Raw genomic sequence first — 21,898 nt, 5'->3', positions numbered from 1 at the left:
GTAGATGAATATTAAGTTTAAGGGTTGAAAGAGGAGGAAAATGGAAATTTAATAGAGAGAATTCCAAATTGGTGACAGAAGTCACCAAGATCAATTTGAATAACAGGGACATAATGACTATGCATAGGACTGCCAGTGAACAAAGACAATCACAGCCTGTGATTGTCAATTTCCTGCGTTTGGATTGTAAGAATTCCAATTATCAGAATGTGGAAGGATTTCCAGCAAAATAAAGGAAGTGGAGGACGTAACCAGGATAAACACTGAACATGTCAATAAATTAATCAAACACCACGAGATTAATCGTCTTACGGCTCATCCCATTGTCCTCAAGGCACATATACATTTTCTTATGCACTCATTCATATTTGCTTTTTCACCTTTTTCTTCTTTCATTTATTTGCTAACTTGTAATTTATATTCGTATTTTCTGTTCATATTGGTGAGAAAAATTAATTTGCTCTGGAAAGGTTTGTTGCAGTTGAGTAAGAATGGTTTCAGACAGATTCGTGTCTCTGGTTGTCCATTACCTACTGTATCAATATTAACTGCCAAATCTATAGTATATTTAACTGACAAATTTACAGTATGTACTGTAACACCATGGATGGTTTTATGGTGGATTTTCGTATTTTGTCTGAGGGTGAGTGTGAATGCGATGCATATGATAAAGTCGAGGTGGCACTTACTTTATATAATAATGCACAATAATATGTATATGTAAACTTTCTGCTGTTTTATGAACAGTAACATGCAATTTTTTATATTTATATTAACGTTAGACGCATCTATGTTTCAATCTATAAACGAAGGGACATGTTCCATTGGGTAAAACAGAAGAATGTATATATTCTATGTATGCAAGAAACTCGTAGTGCTAAGACTAATGAAAAAATATTGGGCTGCCGAATGGGGATACAAATGTATATTTAGCCACTGTACTAGTAATATTCTTTATAAATACTTTTGAACTTGTGATCCTTAGAAAACTATGTGACAGCCAATGGATATTTATTATGTTAGATATTATAAATAATGGAAATAGATTAACACTCATAAATCAATATGGGTATAATGATGATAACCCAAGCTCTTTACAAAATCTAATGGAAGAAATGCTAGCATTTAATAACTTATCAGTTATAATGCGTGGAGACTGGAATACTGTTCAAAACCTAGATTTGGATACTTATAATATTTTACATGACAAACATCAACAGTTTATAGCAAACTTCCAAGACCTGCAAAACGAAATGGAATTAATCGACCCTGGAGGAATTCAATCAAGACCTGAAGATGTGTACCGGGAGGAAAATATCTCCTTTGAACCAAAGTAGATAAGATTCTTTTCGTGTATTTTATGATATCTTTGTGAATATAGCTGATGCACATCTCATACCAGGGTATATGAGTAATCATTCAGCTATTGTTTTGACTGTAGCTTTTTCAGTGTCCAAGGGGAAAAGGATATTAGAAATTCAATGATCAGCTAAAATGGGATCATAATTAAAATGACTTAGTCAAAAGGTGTATAGCTGACATGTAAATGAATTTACGTAGGGATAAACAAAGAGGACTCTCTTCATGTTTTTCTTACCTGTAATGATCAAATGTTCTTTGAAATTTTGAAAATGCAAAAAGTTCCGATCCTGTAAATTATTATATTAGAAACACAAAAGAGAAACCGGACAAATTAAAGAAAATTGAACAGGAAATATTAGACATTCACATGAGATTGTCGGTTTACATAGATGGGGAAACTCTGGGAAAGCAGAATTAGGGGAATCTCCGACAAAATGCATAGGTGTTCTCTTAAAAACCAACTCTCGAGGGCAAGGGATAAATCACGAAATATTTATTTTACTCTTGTAAAAAGAAATCATGTCAATAATACAATAAAGGAAATCATTTTAGATGATGCAACAAATATTCAGACGAACTAGATATCACCGAAACCCTGAAAAACTTTTACTTGGAATTACACAAAATTAGAAATGCTGAGCTTGATGCTAATGATATTCAAGAAACCCAAATATCTTTTTAATCACAATATTAAAACTAGTCAAATGGAAAAAGACTATTTATAGGGTCGACTTACAATAAATGAATTCATTATGTTTCTAAAACGGATGGAAAATTGTAAAAGTCCTGGCTCAGATGGATTTACGGCAGAATTCTATCAATTCTTTTGGAAAACTATTAGGGGATTTTTATGCAGATCAATACATTATGGATATACTATAGGAAAACTTTAAAATTTTCAGACTTATGGAATTATCACGTATCTACCAAAAGAAGGCAAAGACAGAATATATTTAAAAACTGGAGACATATATCACTCCTAAATATTGACAATAACATAGCTTCGGGAATTGTTGCAGCTAGGATTTAAAACACTCATCCGTTAATAATCAGTGATACAACACAAGGATGTATGAAATCTAGGATCATTGATAAAATACTGGGCTATTCTATGACATCATGGATCAACTGGATGTTCGAAAACGTCTTCGATTCAATTGACTGGAGCTTCGTGGAAAAAGTTTTACAATCTTTCAACTTTGGTGATTAACAAAGAATGAATAAAGTTGTTCACTGGAGATACTCCGTCATCTTGCCCTGAAAATAGCATTTCAGTTACAAATAATTTCAACTCAGATCGATGTAATCTTCTGCTGGTCCTTTGATTTCAAATTCGATACGTACAGAGGCGATCAAAGATAATACAGGGTAAACTTTACCTAATGGAATTATTGCATCGTCGTCATCGTCGGTGGCATGTCAAAGAGATCGAGTTCTGGCATTAAATATTCGCAAAAGTCTCATCATGCATCATTTTCCTTTTTTCCAGTTTGTCATTCAGTAATCTAATTCGCCTACTTTTTCTACTGTGAGTTGGCCCAGCACAAATCTTATTCTGAGCAATAACCTGTATCAAAACGAATGCTTTTTGTGTTGTACTGCTTCAATTGTAGGACAATTTAGGTTAATATTTGGGAACGTCGGTGTAAAGTAAAGTTGCTACAGCCTAGACCATTATAACATTATGTTAAGTTAAGCATCATAGGTAAAGAATACTTACTGAAATCCAATCGATATGGTGGCTGAAAAAAGTTAATAAGAAGAAGTTACATGTGTAATAGTACATAGTTCGATCAAATAAAGAAAACAGTGATTGCATTTCATATATTTAGCATTTTTAAATAATTGAAAATTAATACGTATAAAATGTATCTTGTAAAAACCGTTTTAGAATTGTTAAATAGCCTGATAATTTGCTTTCTTTTTTAATTTTCTCCTTTAAATATAAGTTGGTACCGCCGTGCTACGAACGCCATTAAACGTCCGTTACAAATACTTGCATATTTTAGATACACCATTTGTTGCGTCACCGGCAAAAGTCTCATAGTGACATTTATCGGTGACTGTGAAGGCAGTCAAACCATTAAATTTCAACATTTCAGGTTGTTGCGACATGTACTGATGATATTGCACCTGTAAAGATCGCAAATCATGAAAATGTTTTGTAGCTTCAATAAATCAAAGTCATATCGTTACAGACTGAAAATGCTTGATCATTGGTTTGGGTGATATCCGACTGTCTGTGTGTTCGTGGTTTTCTACTTTTGTACAGTAATACATCAATCCGTTCCTAGAGTTCCCTGTGTAATGAAAAATCACAGATATCAAACATTCTTGTAAGAGTATAGTATACGTATAGAGCTTATGTCCATTATTCAGGTCTCAACTACAATAAGCATGCCCTTGAAATCCTTTAGGAACATAATTTAATAACACCCATGAGCGATGGAATATACCTTACAATAATCAAGTTGTCTTATTGAAGAGGCAAATGCTTTCCACTTTAAATGCGAATTGAGATAGGAGTACTTGAATATGGCCGCTGCTAATCGAAAGATAAAGCTTGCTAAAGCACTTTAGGAATCGCGTTGAGCCAGTGAGTCTACATTAGACTTTCAGTACATGCAAAACTGAACAAATGGCTATCACATATATAAATATGTACACTAACTTCAATTAACCAGACATTACTATTGCACCAATAATATTTAAACTGAATTACTTTGTCTGGCATCACAAGGATGATTTTTAAAATAATCGGAATTTCTAAATCCGCATGTAAAAGTTTGGAAACATAAAGCTAAAAGTTTGGAAACATACAGTTTGATCGCTCCAGCTAATGTAAATGTGTTCAATTGTTTAATTATCGATTCGTCTGTTCATTTAATCATTCGTACAGGCGTTGATTGATACATGCGCGATCCATATCAATGTTTCCGATTGTGACCATGGCTTTGGGTTGGATTATAGTCTATCATATTTTATATTACCTTCGCTATCCACATACTGCTCATGTTTTCCATTGATTCCTCCTCTAATTACGCATTCATTCGTCAGTAACACATAGTAATCTCTTCCTTCAGGTTTTGGTATTTGTGCATCAAGCAAATGATATGTTAGTGCTATATTCATTCAATTAAAGTATCGGCAAATCGGCAAATATTAATGATATAACCTTTTTTATCTTTCCTTAGTATTCTCCATTTAATGAATGAGTATGAGATCTACTTTATTTATTAGCTATGATTGTGCCTCTTTTTACACCTTTTCCATATTTACATACATTTCTTTCTTTGTTATATTCGCTTATCCTCCCTTTTCAATCGCTATAATGTCAGTATGGTTAACCATATATGCACAAATTTGAAAGCGTTTGTAGAATGTACTCCTGCGTTCCATATCATCACTAATTTCACAACACAAATAATATCAGTTTATATAATAAAAAATTATTCATATGACTATTACTCCTATAAATTATTGTGCTTGTCTTATGTGTCTTCATTAGATCCATTCCTTCCCTGTTTTATCTTGTTACAATGTAATCTCAATTATTAAATTTCAATTTCTTGGTGAATACATCTATAACTACTATTATTTTCTAGAAACGGCTGTAAATCAACAGCTTGCAACTGGCCATCTGCGTTATGTGCATATAACCTTCTCCACGCATATGTTATCCATCCAGTTTTGACGTGAAATAGAATTGCCTAACATATGCAAAACCATGCATCCTTTGCATTTATTGTCGTTGCTATAGAAGGGATTGTTTTGTGGATTTTCGCTAATGATCGAAGAGGTTATCGGTGCGAATTTCATTGTATCATTCATACGTATTGTGGCTTTGTCTCTGTAGGTGTGTTTGATGAATTCATGATAAATGTCGAGCCTGAACATTTTGGAGAGCTCGGAAACAGCTCTCCGACGTAGATAGTTTCTCCAGTTTGAGATTTTTTTCTTCTAGATTCGATTACGACGAGTTCTTTGGCGAAGATGTACATGTGGAGAAAGGCATCATTGGCCACAAGTTTATCTCGTCGTCGAACATCATTGACCATTTCAATATGTGTGCGATGTTGAATGTTTTCCATGATGTTTCTGAAGATGCTATTGTTCATAACTTTTAAGAAGTCTTTGTCGAAGATGGTGGTGGCTCTGGCTCATTGTGTCGGGTTGAACTTGATGTAAGCTTTCATCCACGGCGATTGTTTAAACTTGAGTGCTCGGTGATCTTGGTTAAGAACGAATCCGTGTCGGAGAGCTTCCTCGAGAAGTCGATGGTGTATTTTGTAGTGGGTTTTGTGGCTGCGATTGGGTAGCAGTTATTTTAACCTTGGCATATCCGAATCCGAATTGGTGCTTTTGCTGGTATTGCTGTGGAGAGAGCATCGCGTGGGTGACAAGAATGGTTTCAGCGCAGAAGCGATCATCGTTATGACTGTTTTTGAGATGTGGATATTCAGCGAAGAGTTCTAAGGTCACTCTGGATTGTTTAAGGAGAGCATCCCAGGATAGTCCTGGTGAGGAGGAGTATGTTAGTTGTCAGATATAGGCCATGATAATCGCCGAGAGTGTGACACTCCCGTTATTTCCATATCTTGCACTTGTACTGGTATTCGTCATCGGTGATGTCTGAGAGATGATGATGTGAATAAAAGGCGTGTTGAGGCGGAACGAGGTTTCGTCAAATCTCGACCACGTATCAATGTATTCATAGGGATAAACTCCATGCTGTTTGAGCAATTCTGCTTGGTCATCAGTTTTTGTTTCCAGATGAGTAAACTGATAACAGTTGTTGGAAAGTTCTTCCTGTGATGCCGACATTAACTGAAACGAATCGATGAAGCGGAAAGCTCCAGTCGAGAACGACATGTACTTTGCACAACTGTTGAGGATTCATTTTATGTGATCCCCCCCACTTTGGCGAGAAGGGGTTTGACACGTGGATGACTGGGTGCTGCCACCACAAAATGTCCATCTTATCCTCGTAGATTATGCATGATCACTGGAAGGAAGTCTGGATCTTTGAAGTGTAGGTTACAGTCATCATGAGCGGAGCATCGATAACACCCAGTGACATGGCAATCGACTCTGAATTTTTTATCGTGAGGCTGAAAGTAATCTTTGCAGATGTGACATAGCTTTGCTGCTTTGTGCTATCTCAATCGTGTTGGTGTGAGTGGAATTAAAGTGGTTGTTTTTTTCGTAGGGCTTGGATGCTTTTGCATTGATCGACTTCTTCCTCAGACAGCCATCAAATTCATTCCCTACCGCGATGCTGACAATAAAGTAGGATAAATGTTCATAGACGGAACAGCAAGCTTTATAGCCAATCGCGCAGGGGTTGCGTTTGTGTTCCACTTGAGCAAAATAATGGTCTGGACTAGGTGAAAGTCATTGTACTCTTTCCAGGATGGCTTCCGAATCAATGCTGATATCAAAGTGTTGTGCGTATGTTTTTGTAGTGGAATTCGAATTGTATTGTTCCCTCACGTGGCATCTGTATAGTTTGTAGTTCTTCACCTTATCCCGACGAGACGTAACCAAGTAGTCACTCCTGTTGAGTAAAGCCTTGTAAGCAGTGATACCAGAAATAGCCGTGATTTTTATGCCATGTGAACTGAGATCGGCATAACTGACTAAAATCTTTGATGTACACGAAGTGCTTTGTTAAGACAGTAAATTGAGGCTGCGTTGATAGGCTGTTTTGGAGATCAGCATGGGATAGACCACGCCCGTTTCTTTTTTTGATCGAGTCAAAATACTTTCACGGATAGTCCTTCGTTGAGTGATTCCAGATTGGGGACATCTTTGACAGATACTGGAAAGGTGATGCCAGGTAGTATTATGTGTATCAAAATAGGGCTTGTAGTGGGAGATGCGATAAACATGATTTTCAGTGGGATGTAATGCTGGGAGGATCGCCCATAAAAGATAGAAGTCGTTGATGTTGACGTTAATGCACGCTTTGGTGGCTATGATTTGCTTGGCTAGTGGCACGTACTGACTTCCACGCAGCTTCATAAATTTGGACGTTTGAAATGAGATAGAATTTACTTCGGCAAAGATCCATGCTGATCCTTCCTCTTGATAATGTTCGATGCGACGATGGATAAACGACCAGGTGACAGACGATATGACTGAAATTGTCGCTGCGGTACTGATGGGTGATTTGGCTCTGATCGACACGTTGATGCTCTTGTGTTTTTAGGCCAAATGAACATTGAGAGCTAAACAAAGTTAGATTGCACTGTGTTCGTAGTCTGCTTTTACGGTTGGTGGTAGAATGTGCTGCAGGAGTTCTGCGTCAGCACCTCCATACGCTTTACAGTACGCCTGAGAGGGTGAAAGGCGCATGATCTTATCGCGTTGTAGTTGAAGGGCGTGTGGATCGATTTTAGGTAGTTTTTTCTCGATATCAGCTTGTTGTGATCGGCTCATGAATTCATGTTGAAGCCGAAGAAGATTGAGGTCAGTTCCAAGTGTGTCAGCGCTGTGGTGGACGAAACATGAGGGAAATTATATTTTATTACGAAAATGCAAGAGATACCCATAGACCCCAAAACCATTCGTCTTTGCTCAGCGAACTTCTGACCAAGATTAAGCATGATGCAGAAAACAATGTCGTAGAAAGTGCATCCCGTCTTTAGTAGTTACGAAGCTAACACGGAAACAGGGGTGCGTAACTCACGCACGAAAATCATACATGGGGTGAGGTTTAGCATCACTGGTTACTCTTTCGTTCATGTGTTTGTCAATGGAGTTAGAGCTACGATGCAACGTCATCATTTTGTGTTTGAAGCTTGTCGTGGAGTGGTTCGCATCGGATATTTCGTTATTCATCTCAACGGAGACACATCAGATGATAGGTTGTGCCATTTAGAGATAAGACCTAACGGATAGCAACAAAATATTTAGGAAAACTGTATTTTTTACAATTTTTTCTACGCTTCGGTGGATCAGTACATCGACTGGAGGAGTTCTTCTCGGTGCATGAATGAGGTCCAATGCTTAAAAAGGAGTTCTTTATCGTAGACGATGCTGATCATACCATTGTCGTAGAGCTCTTTCTGCTATGCCGCCGTGACCAATACGAGATTCTTTCGTATTCCCATTATTTTGGTGAGTGAGAGAGATACGTTGATGTCTTTGTTGAGATGCAACGCGTTTACGATAGTATCCTCGAGATCTTTTCGATTTTCTACGAGGATATAGGTGAGATATCTTGTCTGATCCACGTCATTTTCGGGGGAGTCGGTCATCCTCCATGGTGTTCTATGCTAAGATAATTTTAAGATCTTTTTAAGCGTTTTGTCACTCATACATCGCAGGCAGTGTGCTTGATTAGATGACAGTCTTAGAAGATTTTCACGACGCTGCCTTGAGATAACTCCGCACGATGATATCGCGTGAGAAGTGCCTGTCCACGAGCTGCTACCTGAGTTTTGGTCGGCGTCAGTTCGAGCGTCACAGAAAGATTATTTCGTAATTCCGCTGAGATGGCTTCATGAAGTGCTTCGGGATGATGCAAGATCACGTCAGTGACAAAGACCTCCTCGTCGTCAGACATCTGTTGTAGGATTAAGACTCATATATTAGGTCATTAACCAATTTAAATCGGCTTAGTCACGTCAGTCCACACTGATTTTCTACGATGAGGTCGTCGACTGTCCTCATCTCGTGAATGAGCCAAAAAATGTCAATGGGATCTCCACGCAGGTACGATCGGATTGTATTGAGCATTTTCTGATCAAACAGCAATGCCTACTTGGTATTATATTTTGGCCCCCAGTCGTAGCTCGAAACCTTTCAACGTGGTCTGCATGACCAGTACATCTCCGGATACAATCAAGATCATCGGATTAGCTAGTGATCCGGGGAAATCACTCTAGTGGCAGTCACAGCAAGATGAATTATCGAAATGACTCTTAAGATGCGCTTGTAACGCAATACGTATGCCGATAGACATTGACTCTTCGATGGTAATAGCGGTAATACGATTCTAGTTCTTGACGCTTGTCAGCCAGTAAGTTTTCGTCGATGTGGTTGAAGTCAATGATGGGTTTCATTGTTGACTTGAGGTGAGTCAGATGATCATGTAAGAGGGTCATGTAATTTTCGACACTAAATCATCTCGAACGCACATCCTCTAGTATCTCTGTAGTTACTGCATCTGCAGCACTAAAATCTAAAGCGGTTCTTATTATTGCGATTTGACTAATCTTCACCAGATCGTCCACTATCTGCTCCTTAAAATTGATCCTTTCCACACAGAGGTAAGAGGCAATTACTAGGAGCGCATCCACTACAGGATCGAGCTGATGATGATACCTAAAAAGATAACAAAGACCAGAGCAAATTTGTCTGCGATTTCCACTAGACTCTCTGTCGATCCAGATGAAACGGTCTGAATTCCAAAATGATAGACCATGGCTGCTCTCGTGTTTAGTCCGCCGTACACACCCAAACGTCGTGAATTCTCAGATGTGGTTCCAGACACCAAAGAGGACATCAGCATATTGCTCGTGACTTGATCTGCCAAGGAAAACGTTCCAATCACTGCAACATTGCCACTGACCTTGAATCTAGTTTGATTGTATTTTCCAGCCAGGGAGACCTCCAGATTGCAGGCACTCAGGCTAAGAAGGCTCAGCTGCCGCCGAAGTATGCCCATACAAACTCATTCCACCCATGGTGTAATTTTCCGCCATCATTCCACCCGCCAAAATAATTTCGTTACGTGTTTAGGCTCGATCAACAGTAACACAAGAAAGAATGAAAACAACAAGCTTTGAAAAATTTAACAAACAATTTATTTCCCTGGAAAAGTACTGTAAAAATTAAAAAATATGGGAATTACGGTTTCCAGAATCAAATCCAAAAATGATACAAGAATAAACCACGAATACAATTTTTGAAGTCCTAATATTTAAATGTTCTAATGATTCCAAGTTTGAATCCCGACGAAGAATCCAAGATGGATGGCGATGATGTATGCTTACTGTAGCCTGTATTGTGTTGGCGTCTACAGTTCCTTGTAGAAACATGATAATTAATCCTCAGGTCTAGGAAAGGCAAATAAAAATTTTAATAAATTTCCTTGTTCAATAGTTCTGTATGAATACAATAATATTTTCAGAGAAACGAATTAATCGTCTGAAGTCCAAATATCAGAAGAAAAATTAACATATAACTCAAAAACTCAAAATCTTTCAATACTGGTCACAACGGAAGAAAACAACTTGACATAAAGTGTTTAAAAGCCCGGACTCTGAGATCTCTCTCTCTCTAAACATCACTATTAATACTAAGTATTTCGCAATTACGGAACTGCCTAATTGCAAAATAGAGGATGACGTGATCATGTTTACATGAAAAAGTCACACAGCCTCTGTTTGTCCTTGATAAGAGCCAATCATTTTACTCCAAGAAAATGTTGTTTTCTTGACCCTAAATCAAGGCCAGGAACTACGTCAAAAATAGAAACAAGTGTTTCTATTATTAGGTATCTAAGGAAAAACTCAGGTCAAGATGAATATTTTGGAAAATATCAAATTCTAAGTAATCAAAATTACATTACATTGACAAGTAAAGAAAATACAAAAAATTCCGAAACCCATAAACAAAATCAAATCAAATCAAATCAAACACCAATTAAATCAAATATAAATTAATTCAAATATATATAACAGTTTGGTCAGAGCGAGTAGATTCACGGAAGACCATCGCACGGCATTGGTATTTGGAGGTGGATAACTCACATCTTCGAGATTGTTGAGATCACCCTGCATGGAATCCCCGGGGTAGTTGACATTCTGGTCCTGAATAGCAGAAGAACTAATTCCCGATCCGAACAGTGTACCAAAAGGCGTGTACGACATAATGAATTATATAGAACATGAACGTCATTAACTTCGACACAAAGGAAAAAACAAAAGAAGATCCGAATCATCATTTTTATGCAGGATTGCCATTACATGATAGTGGGTCCTATTGGTTGGTGTAAAACCAATCTCCTCCTGAATTTCCTGCTCAATAACATCCTCAAGTACGATAGGGTCATGATTTACACGCTTAATCCTCATCAAGCCAAATACCACACGATGCACGAGTTTGGAAATATCATTGCAGGAAACGATGCCGTCTTCACCCTACCCAATCCAGACGAGATGCAATCCGTAGAAGAACTCGATTTGGACACGCATAAGATCATCATGTTCTACTACAATATAATCGATCGAAAGGGCGTGAATAAAATATGCGACTATTTTTCATTGTCGAGCTTCAAGCGCTATAACAGAATTTATCTCATTCAGTCTTACTACTATGTGCCTAATTATATTCGACGAAACAAGGGATGCTTCGTGTTGTTTTGAGGACTTGATAACCATGATATCGACACGATTTGACAGGCCAGGGCAGTAGAATCACCACGAAACAATTCAAAGATTGCTATGCAGCTATGACGTCGTCCTCCAAACACGATGTTATGACCTTTCATCTCGATGCGGCAACCGTCCCAAAACACTATCGCAAAGGCTTTGACGAAATTTACCTTCATAATTAGTATATCAGTAATGTGGGTGCCAACATGTACTTCGAAAAGATATCCCCTCGTCCTCAACGTGAGGATGTTCTCAATACGTTTATCGACCAAAGATCAGCCTTACATCATCGTCTTCTCGAAGAAAAATTAAGTCAAATAAAAATTCAGCGCGATGTAGTTGGAGAATTGTTTAAACACATTCGACCAAACTCGACGAAGCCAAAACGTCGAACGATGTCAAACAAGATCAGTTGTTGAACACGCTCAAATCGGTTTAGCAAGACCAGCAACGATTACTAGAGGAGTTGACGCTATGCAGAAATCGACATCTCCGAGATGATGAGACGAGGGAAAACTGGAAAAGGAGAAACAAGGAAGGCAGAACTTAATACAAATGAGAAAAAAAAAACAGCGTCATCTTCAGAGAAGATGGAAGAGGAAAGGAATGTGTCTGAGAATATTCTGGAATCGCTCAAAACGTCAGCAAGATAAATAAAAATTTCAGAAGGAATTTCCTGAAGAGAAAATAGTTATAAAACGTGGGAGAGATAAGTTCACTAGCGCCTCAGAAAATTGGAAGATCGATATTGGTTATCAACCAGCGCCACCCAGCAAAGAATGGCTGAAGAGTTTCGTTCAAGAACCCATTCCAAAACTCGCTAGCTATGCAGCTTTAGGATAGCCTCCAGAGGATAATTAATTTAGCGTGGGTACCACTCTCATGCAAAATGGAGTGTTCGAAGGAAATATTACCTTCCATATCACGGATGTCAACAGCCTCCTCATCAACTGCTCGATTACTCAGAGATAGCTATGCTCGATGGAATCAGCCTCACACCTGATGTATTCCACGTCGATTAATGTTCCCCCAGGCTAGCTCATGCAGATTCATCCTAATTCTTTCATTTACTATCACATCCTTAACACATACGTCATCTCAGAAATCACCCATGTGGCTGACCGGTCAGTCTGGAAATACCATCGATTATAACAACGAAATAGTCACCTGTTACCTGTACGTGATATGCAGAGCATCTTAGCGAAACTCCGCATAATAAATGTTCGTAGATACAATATGCAGCTATGAGACCCTCACAAGTACAAAGATGTAAAATCGTAGGTGGCTTTTTATCCGCGCTGTACAAGCAGCCCTTCTAGGCATGCCTCCGAAGCCGCACCGATTTCATCAATGCAGATGAAGCGGGAGTCACCGTATTAGCCCCTCCCACGGGAATGGATGATGGACAAACAAAATAACCAGCAAAATTATGCCATTGCTGTCGTCGACCAGTCCAATGGCTAAAACTCTATCGTTAGCCACAAAATTGACCGATCTGTTCAGGCAGGCTGAACAGGCTTTTCAAGAAAACTCATCGGTCCTCAGCGATATATTCAAAAGAATTTTACAGGACCTGGAAAGAACGGTGAGTGCACAAGGTCCCTCTCTGGGTGTCATTATGTCCGGTTTTGATTAACAAGTTAATTGTAACTAAAACATATATCATGTCTTTTAATAGCACCATGTATTCGAGGCTTACTCCCGATTATATTCGTCTGAACGATGATACTCCCATGAATGACTCGACGACTGAATCCGAGTATGTCGACTATCAGGACGCGAACATTAACAATCGGAACACGAGCAGGCATCGAAAATTAATTACGCGTGACGAAGATGTGTACATTCATCCGCACTGGGCCTTTCTGGAAGCCCACGGAAAATAGTGCAAATGGATAATGGTAATCGTCACGATGCTGGATCGCTGATCACACTCCAAAACAACGAATGATCGTTATTCGAGTTAACACAATACCAACTGAACAAACAGACCATAAAATAAATCAATGGCTATTTACCTCAAGCTAGCACAACCATGAACTTGGTCATGTTCAGAGATGTCTACATGCGAACGTGCTCTACCAACATGTGGTAGTTCAGAGATACAGGACAGGTGGTTATATGAGTAACGAATTTCCAGCCGATGCAGAGCTGCTTCCTGAATCAGGCGTGGCGGATGCCAATAATGTGACTGGAGCCAATTTTAGAGCCAATTTCGCTTTTGCCTCATGCCTACAACGTCGGATGTGTAGCACTACGCTATCTCGCCAGTAGTGGTCAGGACATTTGCATGATTCTCCCTTCCAGCAGACTATTTTATGTATGCAGGGATATCCACACTGAGTTCAGAGGATTCAAGCACACGCTGATCATGCAATGAGATTACCCCGCCCAGTACCTCCATTGATAATCAGCAGTAGCTAATTGGGGAAATTCATCACGACATGGCTGTCGCTGTGGATGCCCAAAACCATGCCGTCAACAACGCACATGCTCGAACTGAATCGATGTTAGCCATATTTACCAAAAAATTTGTACGTCGAGCAACACCACATTTACATGTAACAGTTTAGCGCGTCTCAGGTCACCACGTTGTGTAGAGATGTCACTAATCCAGGCAACGAACGTCCAAGACATGTCTTCGTGTTATTTCAGTTTCTCACATGGCAAGATAGCCCACTTCAAAACAAATAAACATCTCAGTATGTCTCGCATTTATTTCCGCATCAACTCAAAGGCAATATCCAGAGCGAAAACTCGAGTAGAACTTCGCTGACGTTACCCGAAATTTTTATATCTCGTACATGATGCTGGTGAAAGCCATGCATGATTATCAAGAGGTAGATACGGTCACACAGATCTCGCTGTACTATTTCTCTATTTCGTATCTCATCTTCCACTTCGACGTCTCCAAACATCCCGAACGTCTCAAAGATTCTGCCGCCGACATCTAAATCCAATTGACTATTAGCGTTCCAGGTGGCCATTATGTATGTTAGGCTCTGGTGACCTCAGACCAATTCATGACACTGGACGTACTCGATGGAAAAATGAATATCCCTGTATATATAACCATCCCCAGAAAGTCATCCCAGCGACGACGTCATGGGCAAGTCATTGCCGACGTGATCGTTCCCTTCGTCAAAACCATGGTACACACGTCTTTTGCTTTGGTCCATGCACAAATGACTGCAGTGACGAAAGCCATCACCTGAGCTACCCAAAAGAGGGTCATGAGTAATGGAATGTATGGCAGCAGAGGAGGCCAACAAGAACGTGTCATCGTCAAATCGTCTGTTGGTTATGCCAATCTCAAACAAGCTAAAAGACAACCCACCACCCCGAAAATAGCATTTCATATATCATCATGACGTTATATATTTCAGTCGATATCACGCTGTCACAGCAGCAGTAAAAATGTATCACTGTAGCAGCTAAGACCTGCCTCCATTTTGTTTAAAGCTTCGGCACTCCCCGGACCAGAAGGACTCATGATGACGCGTCGACAAGCAACATCCGTAGCTAAACATAAGGTTGCTCGGAAAGGCATCGTCCTGAACTTTCGTTCATCATTGTTTCAACTGTCTAAACAAAGAGGATTTATCGGACCTCTCTTAGCAAGGATCGCCGAATCCTTAATGCCAGAGTTCCTCGGCATCGAAAAAGGACTCCATTTTCCTAGAACCGCGCTTGGAAAGGTAATTGAAAAAAAGTATGAGTGAAAAAGGTGTTAACTAACTTCGAACTCGAACATTTCTTAGAATCTACCGTTCCAATAATCAGAGGTTTCTTCTCTAACGATCAGCTTCATGTCTGACAAAATCTGCGTCATTAATCTACAAAATTATTACCATGTACATTGCACTCACTGGGTCGCCGTCTTCAACAATTCTCATTTCATCGATGTCGAGTATTTCGATTCGTTTGGCTTACCTCCTCCTGATGAGGTCGTATGCTATCTCTATCAGTCCACTAAAAAGCAGTGCACAACTCAATACAACTTCAAGACGTTAACGATAGCACGTGCGGCTAGTGCTGTATCGAGTACATCTAGCATAGGCATGAAGGACAATCTCCAGTCGAAACAGTGTTATTACTGTTTCGAAAGTCGCTAAAATAGTATCCACCATAACATAGCAGCATGAACTCGTGGTGTCTCAACTGCAAGACCAAAACTGAGAGTGCAGACCCTGTCCAGGTGATCGCCAAAACCATCGCATTGTTCTAAAATATCACATGTCATCAAACAACATGAGTTGGATATAAAATGTAGAGTTCAACTGTTTAAACCGTATTTTATTGTAGACACTGCGAAGTCGACATAAGCTGCGAAGACCTTCACGTTGACAAAAATCTGTGCGTTGCAGACTGTGGAGATTCTTTGCGGAGCCTTAGATGTTCATGCGCTGATAGGAAAACTTCCCAGACCTCGTGGTGGATGGACGCTGCCAGGACATAAATGCATTTTACCGTGGAATCCTTTGGAACAACATCTAGACGAACATGTCTGGTCAAGTGCCCTACAACGGTGTTGATGCCATCGCGATGAAACACTGTATATGTTTCCGAGAACATCCAGACGATAAAGCGGGATTCGATCGAGTAATACTGAGAATTTAAAACAAGTCAAGCCCAAAAGTTTAAGTGAACGTGTATATCAAGCTCTTGTGCGTGGCATCATTGGTATTAAACATAAGTTGGGTGTCGGTATTCCGGCTATAACATTGTCGGCAGAAGAGTTGCGTAAACCCACGTGCAATCATTTTTCACGCAGCAGAGTCATCGCAGTCTCCGCTGACGATATGTGGTAAGCAGGTCTCGTGGACATGATAAATTACAGCGCTCACAACCATCATGTCTACTATCTCATAACGGTCATCGATGGTTTCAGCAAATACGCACTGGTTGTTCCTCTCCGCAACAAACAAGGAAAGTCCATCATGGAAGAGCTGGATAGCATTATAGGAACACGTAAACCTCATAAACTCTGGATAGATCTGGAAGTGAATTTCATAACAAAACCGTCTCAGACTGGCTTCAACAAAATAGCATTGACCTGTACAGCACACAAATTCTCCTACAAGGCCTCTGTCGTCGAGCGGTTCAACCGAACTCTCAAAAATCACATGTGGAAAAGATTAATCAGCGATAACACCCACCGATACTTAAACTTCTTATCAGAGCTAGTCAAATATTACATTCACACGTGGCATCGCAGCATTCGCATGACACCCACATAAACTTCTTCTACACATAAAAAACAACAGGTCACAGAAGCCATAATTTTTAGATCTAAACTCAAGGTAGGTGACAACGTCAGAATCCTCAGAGAAAAAACGCGTTAGAAAAATTACTTACTCCCAAGTGGACCGAAGATGGCTTCGTCGTCGATACCGTACAAACACCCATTCCAGTCACCTACACACTCAAAGTCTACTCAGGAGAACCCATCAAAGGGTCTTTTTACTAGAAGAATTACAATAAACAAGCCAAGGCGTCTTTAGAGTCGAAAAAGTGATCTCTTCCCGAGGTCAAACAATCGCTCGTCAAGTGGTCTCGCTATCCTGAACGATTCAACTCGTGGATTCGCACAGTCTCTTTGTCTAGTGTGCATCAGACATCGCCTCCTAAATAATATTACCATACGCCTCACCCAGGTTCTTTACAGAGACGGTCTTACACTGGGAGGCATGCAGAACGCGTCAACGTATTCATAACGTATTATTGCTGATTGTAACGCTGTACTATCACTATGCTGTACCTACTCCTCGTTCTCCTCTTCTTGACTCTCCTCACAATAGACACATAACTCACATACAATGGAAACAATTTAAGTTTGGCGGGACATGAATCCAGTCAAAAGCCGATTTCTTGTGAAATATTTAGTGTTAGCAGCTAAATTGCTCTTATATTTATCCAAATGTCTCAATTACGTAGGACACTATGCCAAAAACTATTGTATCGCATGTACAAAATTCCAGGTAACCTCCAACTAGTCCTATAGAATTATTGTTAAATGGTATGATACTCTCTGAGTTGTCAAAAGTAGGGCATAGTGGATGTGTTCACCCTTGAAATAACCACAGGCAAAGTAAATATTTTCAGTAGAAATTAAATGTACATTTTATGCTGTACTTAATATGTTATATCCTTTTTATCTTTGCTCCTTTTTGTTTCTTCAGCACTGTTTCATACACATGTATATTCATGAAACTCGATTTCTTCATCTTTGTCATGTATCCAATCTGATTCAAATTGAGATACCCTGACCAGTATTAAGATCTGATAGGCACTGAAATGAGGTCACGATTTTTAATTAGCCAAACAAATTACAATATTGATGCTACTGTAAGTGATAAACGTCATTTGGAGCATATCGTTACTAATGAAAACTTTCCCAACGACGAAAAGCAACGCTGTTCAAAGACTGCTAAAAATAAATGGATACTGAATTCCAAGGGCACGGGGACTTTTGTATATATCTGTCGGATTCATTTATTGATAAAAAGATCTTACTTTTAATCAGATTTTCACTTAATTTACCACTTATAAAAAGTAGTGTTGGGTACCACAACAGATGTTGATACTTCTGAACATACCACGATACCAACCGCATAATACTGCAATTATATTAGTGACCAGCAAATTACTTTTCTGAAGCAGGGGTCCGACATTCTTTTTAATTTCTTTCTCGCATAGCCGAGTAATTTCTCGCTTTGATTTATTGATCTCGAACAATTATTTGCTATATCTGAGAATGTAAGAACTGGTGTTTTTTATGTATCGGATGAAAGATCTAGAATCCTACGTAGTGATTTGTCTGAAAAAGTGCAACGGAAATCACATATGTGGGTATAATATGTAAACGTCTGCTTGATGGTAGAAATGAATGCACCAATAGTAAATAGTACATATATTTTAGATTAAAAAAAGTACAACCTAGCTGAATGTTTTTTTCAAATATATGACTGTTTCAACTTCAACTCTACGTTTATCTTAGATAGATTGAGTATTCTTCGCCATTGAAAATCAAGGGATACAAGGACTAATAAATATGGCCATAGTTTTATTGACATGTCTGAGTCCTTGGATAAATTCATTTTGAACTTACGTCTTGCAAATAATAGAGGTATAAGTTAATTTGTGTTTTAAAATGTTCCGGTTCGTCATATTATGATCCGAAACACTTAGGTATGTGTCTTTAATTTGAAAGTTTATAAATTTAAACAACTATTTTCTAATCTTCATTATCCACTCAGTGTTTTGCTTTCTCATAAAATTTAATATTTATGAAAAGACAATTGAAACTGATGAAAAGTATCAATAAAATGAAATAAAACGTAAATAAAAAACTGTGTGAACCAAGTTGATGATGCAGAGATCAAACTTCAGCGATTGAATAGGTGTTGATTCGTCTGACAAGAAAATCATTGATAACGTTTGTTGTATGAATTAAAATGTGTTTAAAATATTGGCTGAGAATATAAGCACTTGCCAAAACAAAGAAAATAAACGACAGTTTCTTTTCCTGTGTTCATACCGAATATATTTCGTCGTGTGATACCAAACGCTTGATATTTTAACGAGTGGCGAAGTTAAATTACAGTTAAAATATATAGTTTTGGTACCAAAGGATGAAATATATCAGATATTAACGCAGGAAGAAACAGTTTTATTTTTATTTTATATCAATCTTGTTCCAGTTTCGAAGTTTACAATATTAAACTCAATCTTCAGCAAAACACCTTCTCCATGCCCCATTTTAGTAAATTCACCTCTTTCATGGCCTGATCATATAATATAGGTGACATAAAAAGGGCGGTAGGATTTAGGTACCCTAATCTGTCGCAGCAAATTATATTATCGCCAGTTAGTAATATATTTCACCCTATCTGAAAACAATGCAAGTCCAGCAGCAGGGAGGGCAAACAGACAGAGGTTCCCGACGAAAAATAAATCCTCCACAGAAAACTTCCCCGTAGAAGGGTTCTATTTACCGAATAGAGGCTTCCTGGAGGAGGTTACTCGTTGCTGAACCCGGTTCCATTAACGAAACCTTAGTTTGAAGATTTAGCTGGAAAAAAAAATACTCTACGTAAATTTTAATTGTTTTGGATTCTACGTATACGACCAACCTTAGGTAAGTGCCCTCCCTGCTGCTATTATTTAATTGGGTAGAGTTGTAATTAGAAGACTACGCAGAAGATTATGATCAGAGAGTTTATATCAGAAAATTATATTAAAATTAATACTGTTTTAATAAATTATGGATGTTGGAGAATCACTAAGATCAAGAATAGCACGAGAAAGACGAGAAGCTATAAGAAAATATTTACCAACACGAGAATCAGTTAAGAGAAAAATACGTGAAGTCGAGGATGCGAAGGCGGGATTTGCTGAATCAACTGAATTATTATTTGAACCAATAACTAAAGCTACTGAAAAAGCAGCGGAGACAACTGAAAGGATTCTTCTGGGAGATATTCAGGATCCTCAGGAAAAAAGGAGGGTATTCTTCCTGTGCTAAAAAACAGCATTACGAGCTAAAACAATAAAGAAGATTTTACAAGATCTTCCAGCCGGTATAGCTGCTGCTGTTCCTCAACCTCAACCTCAGCCTCAGCCTCAACCTCAATCTGATGAGGTATTTATAGATGATGATGATGATGTATTAGAGCGATTCATAGAAAGGGCTGATGTAACAGACAAATTTACACAATCTGCCATTAGTGAAATAAAATCAATTAGAAAATTAGACGATCTAGTTGAGTTTACAAACAAAATTTTTTTTTTAAACGAGAAAAATACTTAAAACCACAATATAACAGATACATTTCTCCTGAGAATTGGAATAAATGGATTTTTCGTATTCATTCTGGTAAAAAACAGGCTAAAGGACCTGATTACGAATTGTTTAAAGATGCAATGAATACGAAATATCCATTAAAGCGAATACAACCACCCCTGATAAGTCTCTCCCCTGTTAGTACTCCACCTCCTCGTCCAATTTCTCCAGAACTTTTATCCCAACAACAACCTGTTGCAATATTTAATGATCGCGCTCTTGATAATTTTAGAGATGAAGATAAAATAATTGATATTGCTGCATTTGAATATGATAAAAGAGATCAGTATATAAAGCCAGAATTTGCTGATTATATAATACCTAAAGAAAGATGGGCGCCTCTTGTATAGTTTGCATCCACGGGAAAAGAGATTAATGAGAGAGATACGTTATTTAGAAAATTTAAAAGACTTGTAAATGAGAGAATAAAATCTCAACAACAACTCTTAGGTGCTACTGGTAGCGGTTACAATTCTATTTGCCATGATAGTGTTGTCAATGACGTATCTCGATTAGAGGTTTTAATTGGAGGGAAACGAGCTGGAAACAACTCGCACGAGATAATCAACGAGGCAACTGATATCTGCCGAAGATTATTCCAGGGTGGTATCATTGACGTTACTATTTATCGTGATTTTATTGATGAGCTAGTTGACTATCACAGCGATTAAACAATTAGATAATAATAAAATGATTATTTACGAGAGTTATCAGAGACCAGTAGAAGTTTATGTGGTTAACTCGCAGTTACCTGTGTACAAATACAAATACGGGTCAGGTATTGGGGATTTTTTCACACGAATAACTCCTAAAGTTGGTCCTATAGCTAAACAGTTGTCAATGAAAGCTATAGATGTTATTCGTGATAAAGCTATTAATGTTGTTGGATCAGCTGCCAGTAAAGCATTTGATGCCGTCAAGGAGAGAATATTAAAATTAGTGCGACAAAATAACCCGTTGTAAAATTACAGAGTACTGCTGAGATGCCTGGTGACGTCAGTGAGATAATAAATAACGCTGCTAATGAAAAACTAGCGCCACTGGCGCTAGAGCAGGAGGCGGCTAATCTGCTAGCACAGCCGCAACAAGATATAATTAATACCAGCGCATACGGAGGTGGTATTCGTTTTAGAAGATAAATAATTTATAATAGAATGTTTTCACAAACAACCAATGAAGCTTTTAAGCTGGATGAGCCAGTAAAAAGGGATCTCTCAGTGCGAGATTATCAATATTATTCATATGATGAAAGAGACCCGAACAGCTATAGTCGAATTGAATTACAGGTACACGATAAGACCATATA

The 21,898-nt window shown here is 38.5% G+C and overlaps 1 protein-coding gene across 1 annotated transcript in view; it reads right to left on the bottom strand.

The window, feature by feature from the left end:
• LOC149796058 (uncharacterized) overlaps positions 1-21,898 on the bottom strand; it is a 159,205-nt gene that overhangs the window by 95,269 nt on the left and 42,038 nt on the right. The window contains exon 3 of the mRNA XM_089964167.1: positions 3,083-3,104. Within this exon, the coding sequence (XP_089820293.1) occupies positions 3,083-3,104 (22 nt within the window). The remainder of the gene's footprint in view (positions 1-3,082; positions 3,105-21,898) is intronic.

This window comes from Sinohyriopsis cumingii, chromosome 7, assembly GCF_028554795.1.
Source record: "Sinohyriopsis cumingii isolate HCF-2022 chromosome 7, ASM2855479v2, whole genome shotgun sequence".
In the NCBI taxonomy this organism is placed as follows: domain Eukaryota; kingdom Metazoa; phylum Mollusca; class Bivalvia; order Unionida; family Unionidae; genus Sinohyriopsis; species Sinohyriopsis cumingii.
The sequence above is the reverse complement of the archived record's forward strand: the minus strand, read 5'-3'. Positions and strand labels throughout refer to the sequence as shown.